This window comes from Alosa alosa, chromosome 10 (assembly GCF_017589495.1).
Source record: "Alosa alosa isolate M-15738 ecotype Scorff River chromosome 10, AALO_Geno_1.1, whole genome shotgun sequence".
Lineage (NCBI taxonomy): Eukaryota > Metazoa > Chordata > Actinopteri > Clupeiformes > Clupeidae > Alosa > Alosa alosa.
In genome coordinates this window covers 11149149-11161737 of record NC_063198.1, presented here as the reverse complement: position 1 = coordinate 11161737, position 12589 = coordinate 11149149, and the positions used below count along the sequence as shown (strand labels likewise).

At 48.7% G+C, this 12589-nt stretch overlaps 1 protein-coding gene across 1 annotated transcript in view; it reads left to right on the top strand.

Moving 5' to 3' along the window:
- Positions 1 to 12589, top strand: part of slc25a26 (solute carrier family 25 member 26) — a 47874-nt gene that overhangs the window by 29829 nt on the left and 5456 nt on the right. The window contains exons 6-8 of the mRNA XM_048253930.1: positions 2045 to 2089; positions 6606 to 6675; positions 10670 to 10734. Coding sequence (XP_048109887.1) covers positions 2045 to 2089; positions 6606 to 6675; positions 10670 to 10734 — 180 coding nt within the window. The remainder of the gene's footprint in view (positions 1 to 2044; positions 2090 to 6605; positions 6676 to 10669; positions 10735 to 12589) is intronic.

Sequence of the window (12589 nt, the reverse complement as noted above, 5' to 3'; positions counted from 1 at the left end):
AGCGTTTAGCCAGACTGACACAAGGAGCGGCGCATGCTTAAATCACCCATCACTGTCCGACTCCGCACGCGCTGTCGTAAAGAAATGGGCTAACTGGCCGCCCGCCCCAGCTGAGAGAGAGAGAGAGAGGCCTCCCTCCTCCCTTCCCTTCCCATCAGCCCTGGACCCAGTGTCCATGGCTGTCTGGCCAGTGTGAGGCTGACCACCTGCGTCTCACACGCGCACCCTTCTGCCAGAGGTGCGACATCCACATGTAAATCATGCTCTGCTTCACCAGATGATTGCCTGAAAATGTCTCACACACATAGTTTCTCTCCTCTTGTTTTCGACTCATATCTCTCTCTCTCTCTCTCTCTCTCTGTCTCTCTGTCTCTCTGTCTCTCTGTCTCTCTGTCTCTCTGTCTCTCTGTCTCTCTGTGTCTCTCTGTCTCTCTCCTGTCTCTCTCTCTCTCTGTCTCTGTCTCTCTCTCTCTCTCTCTCTCTCTCTCTCTCTGTCTGTCTCCTTCTCTGTGCTGGTGTCTGGAAAGGTTGGCACTGTCCTGCCCATAATAAAAGACAGGTGGATTGTGTGTGTGTGTGTGTGTGTGTGTGTATGTGTGTGTGTGTGTGTGTGTGTGTGTGTGTGTGTGTGTGTGTGTGTGTGTGTTTTCTTTCTTTATTTGGAAATGTACTTTTTCCAGTGGTGAGAGTGCACTTGGCTCTCTCACTGACGAGCACTAGAGCACACAGCTGCTGGGAGGGAATTTCATACACTTGATCTGTGGTGATTTTTAAAATTATTATTATTCGATATGTTATTTCCTGTAGGGGTGAAACAAACAACCACTTCTCGTCCCTTGAGTCGGAGGCATGTGATATCGTGTGTGGTGAAATCATGCAGCACATTTGCCCTATTTCTATTAATAATAGTCACAAAAAAAACATAATGATGTCTCCTAAGACAGCTGTTTGTCTCATAGGCCAGCATTGCATGATGTAGAATTGAGTTGTAGGCACTTTATGCTTAAAGGTGCAGTCAGCGATTGTACGCAATTTCAAGCCCATCATATTTTTTTGTCACATTCAGCGAACGTTTCTTCACGATCTGCTCGCTCCCGTGAGTACACACGTAAAAGTAGCCTATAATGTGTTTTGTTTGGTCCTTGGATAAAATGTGACATACCTCGTTAGACAAAGGTGTCTGTTAAGAAATGTAAATAAACAAGTGTGACTTCATGCGCAATCGCTGACTGCACCTTTAACATCTAGATGCAGTTTGCACTAGGTGAGTACAGGACAGAAAGGTCCTGTAGTATTTGCAGTTTCCCCTCTTCTTATACGTGTTTCGCAAATTCCAGTGTCACGTTGTCATATTGACAAAAGGCATCTTCTATTAAAGGTACAATCCATGATTCGAAATTCATGTTAGGAAATATTTCTGCATTTGTTCTAACAAAAAAAAAGGAAATCAGGAATAAGCTGAACATAATAGCTTGCAAATACTATTGAAATTGAGCTTTCAAATTGATCATGGTGAAGTGCATATTAAGACATTGTTATGTGCCTTGTTGAAGGTATACGAAAGTCGCTCTGACTGCTCTCCTCCTGACAACGCTATAGGTGTCAGTTTCTCTGTTCCTGACACAACTCGCTGTTGTTTGACAGTTTGCCATCAGGGTCTCTTGTTCCCGACTTGCATGGCTGCCGTTCAGGTTGTAAGAGTTGTCTTGTCATGCCACTTGGGATGCCGTTTGTTGGAATGAGCTCCTGCTTTCTTGCTGATCATATTTCCGTCAAACTGGAAAGGATCACCTTAGTCATAGAAGTCATACAAGGCTTTAACACTTGTTTCGTCTCAGTGTAATGACAAGTTAAATGTGTTGTTGAAACAAAGATAAAAAGATAAAGCTATAAATGCTACAGTTCAACCACATCCTCATACACTGTATATGGGTTTCACAGTATGGGTTTATGACTTTATTTATTGTCCATACATACCTAAAGAACAGGGGCAGTTCATTGTGGTAAACATTTGACTAATTGTCCCCCATTTCCTCACTTCTAGATCCCCTTCTCTCTGGTGCAGTTTCCACTGTGGGAGTACTTGAAGGTAACTGTTCCCCAATTCATTTACTGTCCATTAACTGTCTTTGTCTCTTTCTTTCTCTCCATCACCCTGTCTTTTGCTCCCTCTCTCTGTCTATTCCTCTCTTTCTGTCTCCCTCTCTCTCTCACTCCCTTCTTTTTTTCCCTTTCCTTCCTTTTCTCTCTCTTTTTAGTTTGTGGAGAAGCTGTAATTCTCCCTGGTAATGATCGTGTACTAAAGGAATAACAGCCTGCTTATGACCTGACACATTTACAGCCTGAAAACCTCCATTTGCTCTTGTCTCTCTCTCTGAAATTATGCCCTCTTTTAATGGTCGCCATAGCAGTGATTAAAAAGAGACGCGATTTGTCACGAACTCCAACCGTGGCTAACGCATTTCGTTCCCCCCCACACACACACACACACACACACACACACACACACACACACACACACACACTCTCCAATTGTCTGCCCCTGGCCGAGTGAGTAAAAGTAATTTCTCTTTGAAAATGCAGCGTTTGTGTGAATGACATCATGTCTCTGGGGCGAGAGCAGAAAATTCCAGTACGTTTGGAGCCCAGCAGCCGGGTAGAGAAAGACAGGAGGAGAGAGAGAGAGAGAGAGAGAGAGAAGAGAGAGAGAGAGAGAGAGAGAGAGAGAGAGAGAACGAGAAAGAAAGAAAGAAGCCGTTGGAGAGGACAATGCAGCACACAGCTGTGGGAGCGACAGAACTGCCGCTTGCCTGGTGGAGAATAAGAAGTGTCATTCAGAGCCCCCCAGCCTCTCGCACGTTCAAAGACATTCTCTCCAGGCCATCTGCACTGGGGAGCCGCATCGACAAGCATTTCACTGGATGCCACTTCCTCTGTCTTTGTCCAGCTCTTTCTCTAGAATTTTCTTTCTTTTCTTGCTTTTTTCATACTTACTTTCTTGTACTCGCTTTCTCTCTCTCTGTCAGTTACTCTGTCCATCACATCAGTGTCTTTCTTTTCTCTCTCTCTCTCTCTCTCTCTCAGTTTCTTTCTTTCTTCCTGGGCTCGCTTGTCTTTTTCTCTCGGCCATTCCTGGAATCTGGCCCCTCGCGTCTGAAAGGCCTGCGTCCGCTCTCCTGGTGCTGGGCAGGCCTTTAGAGTCAGGAGAGCATGGAGAGGAGACAATCGAAGGAGAATGGCCGTTGGAGGCCCCTCTTTCTCTCTCTCTCTCTCTCTCTCTCTCTCTCTCTCTCTCTCTCTCTCTCTCCCCTCCGGCGTCCAGGAGGACGTGGGCCAGCCGTTTCACGGAACTGTCTTTTGATCCCCCCCCCCAGCCCTCACCCCCCTCTCCCCAAACACTCAGAAAGTCATTCGGCTTGGCGTGCGATTTGATTAATGAGCAGCCAACTATCTTAAGGCTTCACTTTTATTAGTGTCTTTTAATCAAAATCAAATTCGGGCTCCTCACCTCTTGTGACCTGAAATAGGTTTTGTCATGCATGTTTTATGTAAAAGTGAACCGGTCTTATTTGGACAAAGTCAAATGTTTCTATCCTGCTAGCTGTTATACATGCTTACAATCACCCACACACAGCTCAGCTTTCCCTACTGGTCTGTGTGTGGTCTTGTAATGGCAGCCTGCCTGTCATGATGTCTGGGGATGATGTCTTGCACTCTCTCCATGACTGGTGAATATTTTTGGATCTTTCTAAGCAGTTGCTCATTACTAATGACACACTAATTACCCTAATTACACTAATGCAGAGTATATGAGCATATTATGCAGATACCCAAAGCTGTGCCGCCAACTCCGGACTCTTATGGCTACTATCAAAGTCATGGAAAGGAAGACTCGTGCAGACGATGTGTTGAAAACTCCTGCAGCGTGCGGCATGGAGAGCATCAGCTCTACTTGTTTGACGGGTGATATAAATGATAAATGGCACTTGATGAAACTTCTTGTATTCTTGTGAAGATATTGGCTCTTATTTGGTTTGTATGTGGTGTTGAAAGTATCCCAAGTCCAATAACTAGCACCCCAGGGCTTATTTGCTGCTAGCGTCCCAGTTTCCTGCAGGGCTCGCGAGACGCCACTCATCCGGCCGGCGGCAGTCACCATGGATCATTCTCGGCTCGTCCAGGCACCGCAGACGCACGCCGCACCTCATCGTCCATTCACCACGAGCGCCAACGTCGTCCATCACAGTTTGGACCCCCAAAGAAAAAAGGGAAAAAAAATAAAGAAAGCATGTTATGGCCTAACCCACACAGGCCACAAGAGCTTTCGGCGGAGTGTCACCCAGTCGCTTGCACTCATTATCCACTCGACTGAAACCAGCCAAGCAAACCATGTGTTTACGATCCAGATGAACTCACCCAAAACCGGCACTGCCGCCTGCCAGTTTTGCAGAGTCTATTTACTCCACAAGCCCTGACTCACGCTATCGGCTTGCGCTCGCTAGCCATTTCAACACACACATTCACATATATGCACTCACATACATACAAGCAAGCACACACACACACACACACACACACAAATACACATACACTATCCACACACAAGCACACATAAGCACACACACATACTCAGACACACACACACACACACCCACACACACACACCGCACGCACACAAACACTCACAAACACACATACACACGCTCAAATTAATACACACATATGTATACTCAAGCACACACATACATGTACAGACACGCGCACACACACACACACACACACGCTTAGTTACCAACATAAGCACATGCCCGCAGTTGCCTAGGTGAACTTAAGGTCATGGCGAACAGAGAAGAGGTGGTCGTGGCCGTGCTCTGCGGCCAACCTGGATTTGCTTCCAATTAGTTATTCATGAGGAGGAGTGGGAGTGTGGACGGCCCTCCAGCCGCCCGGCTCTTTGATGTGGGGAAACAAGGCCTCCCCTTTAATCTGCCACCTAATCAAACACACATGATGTATCTTGGCACTGAAATACACACACACACACACACACACACACACCCCACACCCACCCCAAGCCTCTCCTGTATGTATGTGTACGTATGTGTGTCTCTGGATGTGTGTGTGTGTGTGTGTGTGTGTTTTGTGTGTGTGTGTGTGTGGGAGTGTGAGTGTGTATGTGTGAATTTATCTATGAGTGTGATATACTGTAACCGTTTAGTGGGTTCTTGGGTGTGTAAGATATCTATGAGTGTGTGTGTGTGTCTGTACGCCTCTCAATATTTTGCCTTTCTGTGATGGGATATCAACATGTTTGCATATTATGTGCATATTTGTGTACCAAGAGCTATTGTGTTTGCACTGCTTCAAGAAAAAGTGTGCAATCACATTCACTCAGTGGCATTGCTGTTATGAGTTCATGTGAAGCCTGGCACGCAGATAGGGCCTCCCGCAGGCCTCCACTCCCACTCACAGCACTCCTCTCCCTGCCTGCTCAGTCCGACAGACCCCCTCAGAGAACCAAGCCAGGCCTCCAGAGAGACAATCTCCTCTTCTGGAATAATTCTCTGAATAATTCTGAGCATTTATGCAAAGGACCAGAACATTGCTTCTGTTTACTAGACAGTGCACACTTGTGGGCATTGCACTTGAGCATTGCACTTCATCTCGGTCAAAGACATTATGAGATTGATTTGTTGACATGTATGGAAGGTGCACTGATTGCAGCAGTCGTGTGTGTTTTTTTTTTTGCTGTTCCAACTTTTCGGGACTCATTATGCACGGCTCTGGACAAACCTGTCGGGCCGCCCCTGGGGCATTCGCCTGCCATCAGCGTCTCAGACAACGCTGATGACTAATGAAGTGGCAGTCACGCAAACGTCCCAGCTGCTGTTGTTCTTGCGTGTGTGTGTGTGTGTGTGTGTGTATGCACTCCTCACCCCTGCACGCTTGATGTAAACACCCAACGCCCTGTAGGGTACACACACACACACACACACAAAAACACACCCACAGCCGCACGCTTCTTCAGCCTCCTCCAGTGGTTGTGTGGCTGTGGATCTCTTCAGACTGTATTATTTTCCCATTGTATGTCCCATTTGGAAGGGCCCAAACCCCCATGAACATAGTCATAAAAGGCCCAAACACTCTCCTGCTTCCAGCGAATGATTGGGTTCGCATATGTGGGGTGCAGTTTATCGCTGTTTTTTTTTTTGCTGAGGTCGACTCCTCGTTTTTTCTCTCTCTCTCTTTCTCTCTCTCTCTCTCTCTCTCTCTTGTGTGTGTGGGGAGAGGGCCTGTCTTGTTTCATGGGGAGAGGGAGGGAATGACATCACGCTGGAAAGGGAGAACATACAGATAACCGTGCCATTTAGTTTCCCATCATTCCCCCAGCCTGTGTGTGCCCACAGGGTCTTCAGATGTGTGTGTGTGTGTGTGTGTTTGTGTGTGCGTGCCCACAGGGTCTTCAGATGTGTGTGTGTGTGTGTGTGTGTGTGTTCAATCGTGCTAATAATCTCTCCCTCTCCTTTTCCCTTCTTTTCTTCCCCTCTCTCTCTCTCTCTCTCTCTCTCTCTCTCTCTCTCTATATCTTTTTCTCTCTCTCACAGAGTCTGTGGTCATGGAGGCAAGGTCACACGCTGTATTCTTGGCAGGCTGCAGTGTGTGGAGCTTTTGCAGGTGCTGGGGATTATATGCAGCTCTGGGAAAGGGAAGGAGAGATGGAGAGATGGAGAGTGTGTGTGTATGTGTGTGTGTGAGAGAGTGAGAGAGAAAGAGAGGGAGAGAGTGTGTGTGTGTATGTGAATTTGAGAGAGGGAGGGGGGTACAGTGTGTGTGTGTGTGTGTGTGTGTGTGTGTCCGTCCGTCCGATGGTCAGTGAGTTTGTGTGGTGTGTGTGAGTGTATACCAGTGAGTGTCAGAAGGGTTAAAGAGTGTGTGTGTGTGTGTGTGTGTGTGTGTGTGTGTGTGTGTGTGTGTGAAAATGCAAATAAGAATGATGTGTGTCTCTGTGTGGTAGAGAAGAGATGGGTGTTCTGGTGGGTCAGAAGGATCTTAAAGTTTACTGAAAGCACATTCCTAACACATTCCACACAGGTTGGCTCTTCTAGACATAGGATCTTTATTTCTGTCTTTCTTTGTTTCTTTCTTTAATTCTTTCTTTTCTGTAGTGCACTTCATCATCTGCAGGCCTGAAGGGGCTGTGAGGGAAATGAGGCGGGGGGGGGGGCAGAGAAATGGCTCACAGATTGATCGCTTGCTCAATCGATCCTTGGGTTTTATAGCGCGCAAAACAGTTCCCCCTCTCCGAACTCCTCTCCGGAGTTCCTTAGCGAGCGAGCGAGCGTAAGATGGACGCCAAGTCTCTGGCTTTCCTGTCAGCACGACCCCGCGCCTGGGGGACCAGACGGCCGGGGCCTCCAGGGGCCCGCCGAGGCCCTCGCAGCTGGCTGACCTGTGGTGTGGCGGGCCTGGACAAGGCCCTTAACGCAGTCTGGGACCGTAACTCAGGGCCTTCTCAGTGACGTGCCAGACAGACGCAACACTCTAGAGAGAGAGAGAGAGAGAGAGAGACAGAGAGACAGAGACAGGCTGAGAGAGGGAGGGAGAGGGAGGAGAGTGGAAGAGAGAAGGAAGGAAGGAAAGAAAGAGGGATGGGGAAAGAGAGAGAGGGAGGGAGGGAGGGAGAGGCGGTGAGGACACGGCACCCTGAGGAGTGAAAGTGTGGCTCCGGGCCACCCCACCTGGATGGGCTACATTTCACGGCCCACTCAGTCACTGCGTACACACACACACACACACACACACACACACACACACACACACACACAGTGCACAGTAAATACACAGTAAACACATACAGACAGAAAAACATTCCCACACACCCACAGTATAATGTACATTATATCCATATATAGTGAAGTATACTGAATATGTTTCATAATACACAGATGTAAGAACACTGAATACACTCAAATACACATAAAGACACACACACACACACACACACACACACACACACACACACACACACACACACACGTACAACCACCTTTATATTTATAAGCATATCAGTTACTGACATCTGTGTGCTTATCAGCACTCACCAAACATACACAACTCACACACATGCACACAGACACCATATAATCAGACAGTGAGAATTATCCCTCTTATACCATTGGAGTATTGGGTCGTTGTAGCTCTGACCTAGAGTTTTTATATTTGCATAAATAACTTTTGTGATCCTAGCATGTGAATTTATATCAGGCTAATCTGTATTAATGTAACTTTATGACCAAAGTGGAACCTAAAGTGACTCACTTTAAGAGAACCTCTTATTTCTTGCACGACATTGGCTCACTGTAGGCTTCAAATTGACCTTGAGTTTTGGAGAAAAGCATATTGAGTTCATAGACACTCCTTGTGTTAATATCTGATGTGTTATTTGATTGTAAATGCTGCTTTACGAGGCAGGGGACCTCGGCGGGCGATTTTGTTACATTAGAGTCTCAGGCACAGGCTGTCAGAACAGCAAGTTTTAAGAGTACCGTACCCATGGAGACCGCTGGGCAAGCATCTCCTCTTCTGGCCTCACGGACAGGCGTGACGTCCTTCTGACGATGCTTTACACACACACACACACACACACACGCTAGCAACTTACAACTCACACGCTCATCCATACGCAAACACTCACACACTTATGAGGAAAATGTTCTGCCTTCAGAAGCTTAAGTGTAATAATGAAAGTCCGTGTTGCAGCAGGGCTATGGTGATGAACTGCGGGAACGAGTGATGAATTCCCCCCACTAGCCCCAAGCACTTCAATTGTTTACACTCCCTGCAAGCTAGCAGCCAGCCATTTTCTCCAGGAAAAAGACAAACTCATTTTTGTTTCCACTTCGTGGAGCATAAGCTCCGCACATGTCTGTGTTTAGCGGCCCCCTCTGGGTTGCTGTGCGGCTCCGCAGTTTCAGGGGGCCGTGAGGGGCGTAGGAGGAGAGGAGGGGTGCGGAGGCTGTTTTGGCCCGGGCCCCGGCACTCTCCGCTGGGCTCCTTGAGCCTGCTTTTCCCCCACCGTGGGGACATCCCTGGATCTCTGCGTGTCTTGGCCTTCCAACTTGGACGCTTCGGGGTGGGGGTGGGGGGGGACTGGGGAGGAGTGGAGGTGGAGTTGGTCTGAGGTGGAGATGGAGTCTGGAGCTTAGTCATGCGGGAAATGGAGTGTGTTCTTGAGCCGTGTGTGTGTGTGTGTGTGTGTGTGTGTGTGTGTGTGTGTGTGTGAGAGAGAGTGTGTGTCAGTGTGTTAGTGAGTGAGAGAGAAAGTGCGTGTCTGTGTACATACTTTATGCCTTTGTGTATGTGTGTGTGTGTGTGTACACTTTATGCCTGTGTCTGTTTGTGTGTGTGTGTCTGTCCGTCTGTGTGTAGTGTCTCTGTGTGTGCAGATCCATGGATGTGTCAGCCTATGTGTGCATGCGTGTCTACAGATGTGTGCGTGTGCGTGTGTGTGTGTGTGTGTGTGTGTGTGTCTGTATATGTAGACAAGCATACAGGTGTGTGCTTATTGAAGAGTTTGTCAGGTGGAGGTGTTGCAATTTATGGTGTGTGGGGACCGAGTGGTTTGGAGGGGGATGTGCGCCTGTGTGTGTGTGTGTGTGTGTGTGTGTGTGTTGAGCCTCCCCCTCCAGCAGTTGAGTCGCTCTGGGGCTCTGGGGAAGGGAGGAAGGGGATGATGGATTTGGTGCAGGTAGAGAACCTGTCCTTAAGAAAGAGCCTTTTCACACCACAAAGCCCCCACCCCCCATACACACACACACACACCACAAAGTCCCCCCCACACACACACACACACCACAAAGTCTCAACACACACATACACACACATACACACACACACACACACACACACACACACACACACCCACCACAAAGCCCCCCACACACACACACACCACAAAGTCTCAACACATACACACACACACACACACACAGTCCCCCCCCCCACACACACACACACACACACACCACAAAGTCCCACACACACACCACAAAGTCTCAACACACACATACACACACACATAAACACACACGCACACACACACACAAACCACAAAGTCCCCCACACACACACCACAAAGTCTCAACACACACACACACACACATACACACACCCAGGCCAACCAGTGCCAGTTCCGGCAAGCACAGTGCTGCCAGACCGCCCCAAACACTTCAGCAGTCCATCTGTCATCTTCCTCTTTCAGACGCTCATCGCACTGCCCTGACAAGTGGAAGGCAAATATCCACCGCCGCTATGGCTGCTGCTGCAGCTGCTCCGCGTTGTTGTTGTTGTTGTTGTTACGTGGGTGTTTGGAGGGGATGTTAGTCCTCGTCGTCTCCCAAAAGCTCCGGCCGTTTTAAATCTCAAATCAAGACAGCCAAGTCAGCGCTGAATAGATTTTCCCTTTTCACTGACCGTGTGTGTGTGTGTGTGTGTGTGTGTAGGTGTGTGTGTATAGTATAGTATAGTATAGTATGTCATCACATGTGTACAGTATATCCTTAAGTTTCTTATACCTACTCTTTTAAATTAATAATATACCATATATTGTTTTGATGCTTTTGCTTTTGTATCCAAATAAAAACATTTATTTGTGTGTGTGTGGTTTCAGGTGGAATTGCAGCGTTTGTCACCACGCCTCTGGACGTAGCGAAGACCAGGATAATGTTGGCGAAGGTAGGAGGCCAGCGCAGTGTTTAAAGCTCTTGTCTAGTGACACCTCGCAGGCATCACAGCAGATGAACAAACAGAACGCTCCGTAATGTAGACAAAAGCCTCAGGCCAGGGACACACAGCATGGACTCACCACTGAGCCTAAGCAGGAACGTTTGTGCTCCTGAAGCTACCTTGCAGGTTGGAATAATCTATAGATCAGTGCGTATATAACCACTCTATATGTTTCCCATTTCTATAGCCAGGGCTGTGTGTAGACCCCGGAGTGAAATCACAGACAGAGAGATCGTCAAAAGCAAAATTGGATGAATTTTCGCCAATTTTTTGGAATTTTTGCCAATTTTGAGGGAAAGTGAACCACGGACAAAGCTTTAAGGTGTGCACCACGCGGAGAAAGCGCCCGTCTCCCTCCGATCGCTCCCTGAACAGAGCGCGTCTGTGGTGTGTGTGTGTGTGTGTGTGTGTGTATGTGTTGCGGCACTAACAGTGCTGCCCCTGTGCCGCTGCCACTCGCGCCTGCTGCCTGTGGGCTGTATTTTCCTTTTTGGCTTTTGGAAGCCGTTGGAGCATTCCTTCTCCACCCCCTCCACCCTCCTCCTCCTGCCCCCTCTCGTTCCTCTCTGGTAGGAAGCAGGCGTGTGTTTACCCTGCGTTGACGGATGGCTTCTAGCGCCTTCCACCTGCAGCCTTTCACACCTCGCTCTCACTGACAGCCATAACTGGAGGGGCCGGGGGAAGTGTGGGCGTGAGGAGGGCTGTCACATCGGCTTTGCCTCTCTCTTTACCTCCTCTCTCTCTCTCTCTCTTTACCTCCTCTCTCTCTCTCTCTCTCTCTCTCTCTCTCTCTCTCTCCTTCCCTCCCTTTCTCTGGTCCGACATTTTTTGCGCATTCATTTCCACGTTCCCTCCGTGCGCAGTGAAAGAGTTCTCTTGTGCGTTTGGAAAGCACAGCTGGTGGTAGGGGAATCATGGGGGGGGGGGGGGGTTGGGGGGTGGTGGTGGGGGTCTGGGGGTCAGCACAGAAGGTGACTGGACTTCACTGGAGTACACCAGTGCAGAACAGGTCAGTCGTGCTCCCTTGAGCACTTTGTCCTCTCTCGTCTCTCTGTCCTGAGCTTCACACATCAAAAGGCCTGTATCACAGAGGAGGCTGAAAGGAGGTAGATTAAAGTGAAAAAAAAATACAGCCGGAGAGAGATACAGAGAGAGGGAGAGAAAGAGGGAAAAAAAGAGGGAGAGGAGAGGAGGGGAGAGGAGAAGAGAGGCGAACAGCACAGCGTCTCAGAGTTGCATGCGGACTTTGTGTACCTTGGACGGCGTGATCGTTCATTTCTGCCTGACTCTCCACAGTGGAGAAAGAAAACAAAAGTTGTCAGTTGAACGAGGGATAGAGGGAGGGAGGGAGGGAGGGAGGGAGGGAGGGAAGGAAGGAGCGTGCGTGCGTGTGACTAGTAGGAGGAATTTTGTCAACGGGTGGAGGGATCAAAAGTTGTTTTTCCGCTGAGACACAGATGGACGGATGACCAGGATGTCCTCCTGCTTTCACTAATTAAAGCCTTCCCGGCGCAGTAGCCCTGCAGTCCACCTCAGGCCACCCCTCTCCAGGAGCAGAGCAGAGTAGCACAGGGAGGGGGAGGCCACAGCGCGGCCGGTCAGCAGAGACCAGCGGGCCGTTAAGGAGGTGATTTTACTGTACAGGCTGCAGTTATGTTAACCCCCCACCTCACCCCTGCACCCCCCCACACACACTCACACACACACACCTTTCTGTCTGCGCAAACACATACACACATACACGCACACCCTGAAACACCCTACCCTGATTTAGAAAGCACTGGGTTTGAAAAACACGGCTGTT